Source organism: Triplophysa rosa, linkage group LG21 (genome assembly GCF_024868665.1).
Source record: "Triplophysa rosa linkage group LG21, Trosa_1v2, whole genome shotgun sequence".
Lineage (NCBI taxonomy): Eukaryota > Metazoa > Chordata > Actinopteri > Cypriniformes > Nemacheilidae > Triplophysa > Triplophysa rosa.
The window spans coordinates 19,699,021-19,709,333 of NC_079910.1; the positions used below are offsets into that span (position 1 = coordinate 19,699,021).

General features: G+C 39.3%; 1 protein-coding gene across 1 annotated transcript; it reads left to right on the plus strand.

The window, feature by feature from the left end:
* Window positions 1-1,937: 1,937 nt before the first annotated feature.
* Window positions 1,938-9,936, plus strand: LOC130545383 (hatching enzyme 1.2-like). The gene is made up of 2 exons (XM_057319837.1): window positions 1,938-1,965; window positions 9,203-9,936. The coding sequence occupies exons 1-2, from the start codon at window positions 1,938-1,940 to the stop codon at window positions 9,934-9,936; spliced, it is 762 nt and encodes a 253-aa protein (XP_057175820.1).
* The last annotated feature ends 377 nt before the right edge of the window (window positions 9,937-10,313 follow it).

The following is a 10,313-nucleotide window of genomic DNA, read 5'->3' on the forward strand; positions in this document are numbered from 1 at the left end:
GCACCATCATAAAAACACCATCCAAGGAGCAGAGCTGCAGTTTGTCATTTGCTCTGTAAACAATACAACCCGAACCAGATGGCCAAACCCAATGGCAGCCTCCAGCAGGGCATTAGAAGAGAGTTGAAATCATAGTCGCAGCAAAGTTGCTGCTTGAATGGAAGGTTTAGGCACACTCGATAAACACACAAAGTAAACAGGGTTGAGTTGGACCGCATGAACTAGCGCTGGCAGACTAGAGTTACCGATGCGTCCTTCTCTGATTCCAAAAGCCATAAAGTGGAATATAAAAACTTCTGTTTCGGTTCCGCCCCTATAAAACACGACTGGATGATTAATTGCTGATGTGTCCTGGCTGTCATCAACCAATCACTCTGAGCATGGCCAAGATCTTTCAATGGGCCATTAAAAGTCGGCAGGTATCATTTTCAAAGTCAGTGGGCTCATGGGTCCTTTCTACAGCGACTGGTCATAAAGGACATGGGGCAACGAAGGAACAGCCAAACAACCACAGAACAGGAACACTGGACTGGCTTTGCAAGCTTTCTGTGCATTCCATTTTATCGCTCTGTTCAAAAACCCAGTGAGCTATCTTTCTGTCTACATAGGCAACGACTTCCTAAGAAAACACAACTGCAACCTATAAAATATAAATGGCGGTACTTGTGAAAACCTGTTAATTGTACAGATGAGTCAATTCATTTTCATGTGGCATGAAGTATGCAGTAATACTTCATGTTGTGCAGAACAGTTCAGAAATCCAATAAATTAAAGCAGGTACAATGTAAAGCCACCTCCCTGCAGCTTAAAAGAAGCTCTACCTGATGGCACTACAGCTTAGCTGTAGGCCAGACGTTACACTTTACTTTAAATTGAACACATTCATTTTATATTAGACATGGACATTTTCTAATTCTAGATTTAAAAATAGGTTTTAGTGGTTGTCTGCGTTTTAGCAAAAGAAGCAATGAACATTGAAGAGAGAGGAGTTTAAAGCTTCCACAAGCTGACACTGTTTCTGTCCAATCAATATTAAACTTACTTCATGTATATTTATATTTCTAATTTATAAATACTTCCTCTTATTAAATTCAGACAAAACAGAAGTTTTACATATTGGACCAAAAATTTCCACAGGTAACAACATAGAATAGTGTTTAGCTCTTGATGGATGTTCCATAAAGCCCTCGTTGTCAGCTAGGTATCCAACATTTGTAAAAGTGCTTTTTTATCTTAAAAAATATAATGAAAATGGATTCTGATTTAGCAAATTGAATCACACCATAAATCATGACACAATTTTCGGTAACACTTTATTTTACAGTGCCCTTGTTACACGTTACATGTATTTACTATAGAATTTACTATAAATTATGCATAATTACTTGTAACTAACCCTGAACCAAACCCTAACCCTATAGTAAGTACATGTAGTTACTTTTTATTACTCAGTACTTAAATGTATAATTACACTGTAACACGGGCACTGTAAAATAAAGTGTAACCCAATTTTCTCCTATACCAGCAAGTACATGTATGTTCAATTGCATGCTTTTAAAAGTAAACACTACCGATATCAGTATCAATATCAGCTATCCTTGCCCTGTATTTACTTGGTATCGTAGCAAATTGTGCAGTATTACAGTACATTTACATTTAGTCATTTAGCAGACGCTTCTATCCAAAGCGACTTACAAATGAGGTAAACAATGGAAGCAATTGGTCAGGTGCTGACGGAAGAGATGTGTTTTCAGCCGATTCTTAAAGATGGCTACAGAATCTGCTGATCTTGTAGCAGCGGGCAGATCATTCCACAAATGTGGAACAGATCCAGAGAAGGTGCGTGAGCATGACTTTTTCCCTTTTTGGGATGTCACTACAAGTGTCATGATTCTGTCCTTCTTGTCATGAGTTTTCTAGTTCTGTGGACAGAGTCCATGTCTTTTGTGCTTGTTTTGTTATGTGTGGAAGACACATGGCCATTGTGGTTACTTTGTGCCACGTGTTTCTCCTGTCGCGTGCCTTGGCCCCGCCCTCTTGTTTCCCAGTAATTCTCCCCATCATTGTTTGATTCCCGTCACCTGCCCTATGTCATTATCCCTTGTTAGTGTTCCCTTCATAAACCCCTTGTACTCATTGTCCCATGTCGGTTCATTGCCTTCCTACAGCTACTCATATGAGTACCCCCCTTCGTGGCTTCGTGTCTGGATTACCTTGTTCCTTTTTGACCTTGTTTGTTTTTCCCTCTTGTGGGATGTTTTAGTTTGAATTCTTGTCTTGTTTTGTTTATCGTGTTTCCCCATTGTGGGTTTTTTATTTTATTAATAAAAGTATTTTTGCCTGCGCCTGGGTTCTGTCCAGTATCATGACAACAAGACGTCATTCGTTTGCAGAGCGTAGGGATCTGGCGGGAACATAAGTCTGTATTCCTGAGTGAAGATATGGGGGTGGTCTTGTAGGCCAAGAGCAGAGCTTTGAATCTGATGCGAGCGACTGTAGGGAGCCAATGTAACTTAATGAAGAGAGGAGTGACATGTGCTCTCTTCGATTCATTGAAGACCACTCTTGCCGCTGCATTCAAGGATCATCAGCAAAGGTCTAATTTTCCTGAAGGTGTTATGGTCGATGAGCCTAGTTGAATGGAGAGGTTGTGAAGAATCTTTGGGTCGGCCGGGATTACAAGCAGTTCTGTTTTTGCTAGGTTCAGCTGCAGGTGATGGTCCTTCATCCAGAGCAAAATGTCACTCAGGCATGCTCAAATGTGTGCAGAAGCAGTCGGATCCTCAGGCTAAAATGACAGGTGGAGTTGTGTATCATCATAGCAGTGATAGGAAAAGCCATGTATCTGAATGACAGAACCTAGGGATGTCATGTATACGGAAAAGAGCAACGGTCCAAGCACTGAGCCCTGAAGTGAGATGTTGGGAAAAAAAGACCTCACCTCTCAAGTTAAGACTTGAACCATTGTAGCACCCATGTGTCTGACCCTATTCGAGGGTCAGACACGCTCTCCCAATTTAAATCTAGATTAAAGACACATCTTTTCAGCCAAGCATTCACTTAATACATAGTTAATGAACAGCAGCTACGCTAATTATTCTCTTTCTGCCCTTGCAGAAAGAAGGTAGGGAGAGATTCCGCCAGGCCCAGATGAACGTCATATGCCCATCCCCAACTAGAGATTACACCAGCTACATCTGAAAGTCCCATGCCATCCTCCTGCGAGAGCCTGCGGACTGACTGACCATCCCAGCTCCATCCAAGGCAATTCCATCACCACCCAAGAGAAAAGCGACCATCTGACCAGCCCAGCTCAGACAATTCCATCCCCAACCAAGAGCAAAGACGGACTACTTGTCACATTAATGCTAAATTTACAATACTTGGTATTTAATGCTAAATTTACATCACATGACAGCAGTTTGAAGTTATAGCTGCACTCAGTGACTTTGATTGGAGGTTGCTGGGTGGGTGTTTGTGTGGAGTGGGAGGGCTTGTTGGTTGTGGTTTGGGGCGTTTCATTTGTTGGGACTGTGTGGGTCTGGTCTGGTTGGTCTTGTTTTGTGATCGATGTCGGACAACAGAGGAATAAAGTTAATTATGCCATTACTATTTTTCCCTGGTTGTTCCTCTGTTGTCTGGTGTCGATCGCGGAATGGGACCGGGTTGGACCTGCACGGTTTCGGCGGGTGGGGCTTCCTGGGTCGCAGCTGGTGGGCTCTCCATGTTCTTCGTGGACGTTTGCTCGGTGTTGTTTGCTTTTGGTCGGGGTCATTGAGTGCAGCTATAACACGTCAGAGGAGATCTGGCCCTCCTGGCTTTTTTTCTCCATTTATTCATCATTGGAGTTTGGGTTCCTCGCCACAGCAGGACAGTGTTGGCTTGCTCACCGGGAGACTGCATTTATTTATTAGATATTATTTATTAGAATGATCTTGCTTGGTCTATAAACACCTTGCACTGTGCTGTGTTTTACCCAGAGGTGGGTAGAGTAGCCAAAATCGTACAAGTAAAAGTACAAGTAACTAGAGAAATTGTTACTCAAGTAAAAGTAAAAGTCACAGTACTTAGTTAATTTGTATCTGATTATATAGGCCTACTACATAAAATTAATATTAACGCCAATATTTTAATATTACATTTTAATCAATATTTTTAATTATCATAAGCAGATATCTTTGCAATATACTAGAGAGACTAAAGAATAGACAAACACGGAAGAGACAAGCATTTCTGTAAATTTCATCTATTCCTGATGTCAATGTAGTTTACACAATTTATTTAGAATAATAGACCATGTCAAACTAAAGCATTAACTAAATTCTGAGCATTTCCTAAGATGATCTAGAACATCTGCAGTGCTCTCTTAAATGAAATACACATTTTTGAACAAAGCTCATGTTTTCTCATGTTGTGTCACGTGTGTGTTGTGAAACGCTCTTACTTGTAAACAAACAGTAAACAGTGAACCACACGCCCATCAACAAGTTTTCTTCCTTCTTGTTCTTCAAATGTATACTTCTGCAAGCCCACGTCTCTGTGTCTGACAGGTAACGCGCATGTTGCAGTGTCTGACGAACAGGTCGCGCGGGTGCACGCATATGGCGGGTATTTATCATTGCTGGCAAACAATATGACACATTTGCAGTTTTTATTGTATAGATATAGATTCATATCCACTTCATCCAATGCTCTTTGTGTTCTTAAATTTCGCGCTACGAGGAGTGAGTAATCCTAATTCAGATTATTCATATCGTGCTGCGAATTGAACAAATCATTTGAACTGATTCATTCATTAGCCTATTCAAATGGTTTTGCCCATTGTTCAATTAATGCTTTCAAAAGAATCGACTCAAAAGAATCGATCACTCGGGAATGCCCGTAAAAAGAGACCACAACCTTGAAATAAACAACGCATTTTATAATGCATATTTTAAAATGAAGGAACGAAGGAACGTCACGCAATGTAAGTTATGTAACGAAGTAAAAGTACAGATTTTCTATTAGAAATTTACTCAAGTAAGAGTAAAAGTACACACTTTTAATTTTACTTAAAAAGTACATATTTTCCAAAATGTTACTCAAGTAAATGTAACGAAGTAAATGTAGCGCGTTACTACCCATCTCTGGTTTTACCTTTCTGTGTTTTTCTGTTTTTCTTATTTGCTCCTGTAAAGCTGCTTTGGAACAATGCACATTGTGAAAAGTGCTATATAAATAAAATTGAATTGAACCATTCCAGAGACAACCATAGCCTTGAGGGTCAAGAGGAGGATGTGGTGTTTAACGGTGTCAAAGGCAGCAGATCGATCCAGTAGGATGGGTACAGATGAGTTAGAAGCTGTTGTTAGTATGTTCTAAGAAATATATTTTAAATATCAGTTCATATTTATATTATAACAAATAAGATGTCTTTAAACTATGGCCTCTCATGTTTAACTGATGATGGGTCATGTTTTATATTCAATGATAAAACAATGTTTGGTGGACTGTTTTGATGTACAGAGTAAATACAAATGTTTAAAAAAAACTAAAACAAATTTCCATTAAATGGAGGTGAACAATTGTATGTATACTCTCTAAATTTGTAAGCTTTTGGAATAACAGGCAATGTCAGAGTTCCCTCCCTTTAGTTACACACATTAGACTCTGGACACTAAGAACTACCCATAGTCCTCTGTACATCCACTCAGGGCTGGACTAGGATAAAAAATCGGGCCTGGCATTTTGGCCGACTCCGGCCCACATATAGTACAATCATAAATACCACCCATCTTTGCACACCGTTAAATATCTATTTCAACTTCTGTTACATAAAAGCACTACAGCCATATAATATATAAGTAGTAACTTGTGAGAGCTGACAAATTAAATACTTCTAAAAAGTGTCATTTATTAATACTTCATTTTTTGAGGAAGTTCTAAGCAATCTCTAACCTGGTTCAAAAAGGCATAACGAGAGAGTTTTTGTTAACATGATGCAATCATATCCAGTATTATTATCCTATAAAGTGGCACACAAGGCTGCATTGGCATAACAATACCATACAGGAAATAGATTTTTAAAAAAGTTAAAGAAACAAATACAATCTTGTGAATGTCTGTTTCATTTTTGTATTGTCCATAAACACCTACACAAAAGCTGCCAGACATACACTTTTTTTCACTGCCAGCTGACTTACCTCTAGTTCACACTGCACGCGTGAGCAGAGCGAGAGCAGCGCGTATTTTTTTCGGCGTGCATGTTATCAAATGAGTGCTTTCATAACGGGAGCAGGAGCAGCGCGTCAGCGTCAAGCAGGAGCGTCGCGTGAGCAGCACTGATGCGATGGTTTCGGCGCCGAGTCTATTTTTGCTGCGCAGCTCAAGCTCAGTTAAAGTGACAGCACACTTTAGATGTACAAATATAAATTGTTGCACAATAAAAATGCTCAGAATGCACAGAATAAGCAAGCCTGTTGTGTTTTTTTGCAAGACTAGGAGTATGTTAAAAAAAACATTTATATTTGATGTACCCCTTCATTTGTTTTTAATTATTCCGTTTGGGTGGAAGCATGGACGTCAGTTAACTAGCCAGAAAGCGGCTCTAGCAGTACCCAATCAAACCTGAGTTTGTGGCCAGCTTTCCGAGGTGATAAAAGGTGATCGTGTCATGCCTCATTCTTGTACCACAATGGACGACACAAGGCTGATCGTTGAGATTGAGAAGCACAAAATGCTTTATGATCCTTGTAGTAATTACAAAGACATATATTCAAAGGAAAAAGCCTGGGTTTAAATAGCTTCTGCTATTTGTGCAGATGGTAAGAAAATTATATAATGGCGATCTGTTTTGTTTAACCATATTGTTTACCAATATACGTGGGTCTTGTACCCTTGGTAACAGAATTTTAAGAGTATCACGTTTACAAATGTTTAAACTTAGGGAACGAATGTATGCTATGTGGTTGGCTTGCTTACCTTGCACATTCGATGCAGCTGCGGTCACGCTATACAAACGCTTCCTGTGTGAATACCCTCGCGAATCTGCAGGTGCAGTGATGATGTAGTTACGCTGATGGCGCTGCTCTCGCTCTGCTCACGCGTGCAGTGTGAACTAGGGGTTATTGTTAATGTTGATGAAAGGCGGTTAAAAACTAGGGCTGTCAATTTTAACGCATGCGGTTAATTTTTTTCAGATTAATGTGTTAAAAATATTTAATGCAATTAACGCAGCATTCGTTTGTTATGTCATCCTTTGTCTAGGTTACATTATATAATCACGCTCTTATTCATGTACAGGCTTTTAAACCACTTAAGCGCATTTTCAAACAGTTGTTTTGTTCAGTGAAGATAGACAGCTTCTAGCTGTGGGACAGCTCATGGGCTAAAGGCTGCGTCAGTGAATCTCTGTCAGAATCTGTTAGACAGCGCACCAGTATTAAGTTCTCTTTCGTGCTTGAATGAATATAACCACACAAGATTATGACAGAAAGCCCGTTTTGTCTAGGATTTTCGTAAGCACAGACTTCAACGTGTTAAATAAAATCTTAAATGAATGCAAAGGGTTATGAAAATGGGACTGGCGTCATCTGCGTAAAGAGACAGCTCTTAAAGGGGCTGAGTTCTTAAACCTACTGCGTGACTCCTGTCACTAATGTAAAGCAAAGAACAAAAGAAAAGAGGAATTCAATGTGTTTTGTATCTTTAATGAAAATTCTTCTGTATTTAATTTACAATTTAGCATTAAGACTGTATTTGTGTTTGAGAACTTCATATTAAAATACTATAAAATACTGTAGCATACTAGTGTATTACTACAGTAAACTGCAGTAAAACTCTTAGGTACTATAGTATTTCTGAACCTTACTATAGTAAATATTAAAGTATACTATAGTGTCTACTACAGTTTATAAATTTACTACAAGTCAATTATTTCTTTCATCTGGCTGAAATTAACCAGACTTTTATTTTGGCGGGTTGTCGCGCAGACGCTCGAGCTTCAGTGTGTGTTTGAAGGTAGCTTCACTCAAACAGTGAAACACTGTTAAAATAAACTCAGTCAGAAGTAGTGATGGGAAGTTCGGATCATTTTACTGACTGGGATCTTTGAGTCTCGTTCAGCAAAATGAACGAATCTTTTTTCGAGTCATATCGTTCATTTCGTTCATTTTAGCAAAATATAATTGAAATGTTACATGTTACTTTCCTAACACATCTACTACTTATGCAAACGTTGATCATATTACAAACAATACAAAACTATAATGCTATAAGAAACAGAAAAGATTAATTCATTGTTTACCTGGGTCTTTAGTCTATGATTAGCTCACCACACCTCTTATCTGACAAGTCCTCGGGTTTGACTCCTTCGTTCATCACGTGACAGCATCGTAAGCTAAACCAATGCAGTCAGAGCCGGAAAGAGAATTGATTAGTTCACCTCTCGAGTCTTCGGGTTTGAATCGTTCGTTCTTCTTGAATTCCAGTACAGGACCCATAGAATGTTGCGCAATGCGCATACACGACTGAACGAATCACTCCCTAAGATGACTCGTTCTTCCCGAGTCACATTAAAGATTCGAATCGTTCAAGAACGACCCATCACTAGTCAGAAGAACTCTGTGGACAAAGTTTATATATGGCTGTAGATAAATAGACTCAATGCAGCTGGAAAACAAGTTTAAATCGCAAAAACTAAATAAATACGAAAACAAATAGTGGTGCACCATCAGTTAACCTCACATACGAACAAGCACAGCGACACTTCACACAAACACGCTGCTCTGTCTAATGCACTCTGTCATGCGTGCTGCACTGGGAAATTTAGTCTTTGCACATACCGATTTTTATCATAGCACGTGCGACTGTACAGAGCTGTAGAGAAATTAAAATCGCTCTACAGGGAAGAAATAAAAGAACTAGCTTAAAGATATTTTAAATGTATAAGCCATTGTGCACAAGTGTAAACTAAGTTAACCATTCTGATCATCATGTAACAATCTAAACTGATGTAGTCACAGAGCAAAGATTGCAATAGTTTTATTGCAGTGTTATTGCCATAATTTTGCAAACAGGTAGTTTGGCTACTATCACTTGTGTTTTTGGCTCAGTTTTATCAAGGGGTATCACTGTTTCGAAAATAGTTCTGCTTACTGCAGGGCAGGCTATACACTAACTTCTCCCTCTCCTCATTCCCAATCTCCTCTCTGTGCGTGCCGGTGCTTCTCACGGGCATATCCTCTCTTAGAGAAAAGCATTGAAGATGTGTTTGTAACTGTGCCGGAAAATGTGGACATCACTACAAAGACTTTGGACTCTAACAATGGATCTACTGAACTCTTGATTGAAGGAGACATGGTGTTTCCCAAAACCAGAATTGCTCTCTACTGTTTTAACAACAACATAATGGAGGTCCCTTACACAGTGAGCAGTGAATTCTCCTATTATGACCGGTGGGTTATTGAGAATGCAGTGATGATGACCTTCAACAGCAAAGCCTGCATCCGCTTCATCCCCAGATCATTTCAGACCAACTACATCAGTATTGAGAACAGAGATGCATGCTACTCTTCTCTTGGTAGAACAGGTGGCAAACAGGTGGTCTCCCTCAACAGGTACAGCTGTGTGTACCATGGCATCGTTCAGTATGAACTCAATCATGTACTGGGCTTCTACCACAAGCAAACCAGGAGCGACCATGACCAGTATGTCAAGATCGACTGGGAATTCAAGTTTTCTTTTGACATGCCCTACAACTTCCAAAGACGGAACACCAACAATCAAAACACACCACATGACTACGGCTCCATCGTGCACTATGGAGGAAAGGCCTTCTCAGTGCAGGCAGGGACGAAAACCATCACCCCCATTCCTGATGCATCTGTGGAAATCGGACCGAGGCAGGAAATGTCTAAAACTGACATCCTGAGAATCAACAAGCTGTATGAATGCTGATGTTTATGCACACATGATGTCACTAAAGATAGTTCATAGATGGTCTCTAGATGGATAATGGAATTATGTGATAATGTTTTGTCTTTTGAGAGTGCTGAATCTGATATGTGTATTGGAAGAATAAGATTAAAGATTATAAGATTAAAAAATAAAGCTTCTAAATTTTTACATAGAATGTGCTGATGATACATACAGTACATTTCTGAGTATTTCTGTCAAGTATTGTCATGCTTGTTAGAATATTATATTGCTCCCTTGGCGAGAACCAAAGTCAAGCCAAAAAAGTTTTTTTAAACCTTCATAACTAAAATTTACAAAATGAACTAAAATTTCTATAATAATTGTTTAGACAACCAAACCATCTGCTGATGCTATAA

What these genes read in the sequence shown, in the direction of transcription:
- LOC130545383 (XM_057319837.1), top strand. Translation starts at nt 1,938, where the DNA reads ATGTCTTTTGTGCTTGTTTTGTTATGTG. An exon ending in TGTGCTTGTTTTGTTATGTG is followed by an intron (nt 1,966 to 9,202) that starts TGGAAGACACAT and finishes GTGCGTGCCGGT; the next exon opens with GCTTCTCACGGGCATATCCT.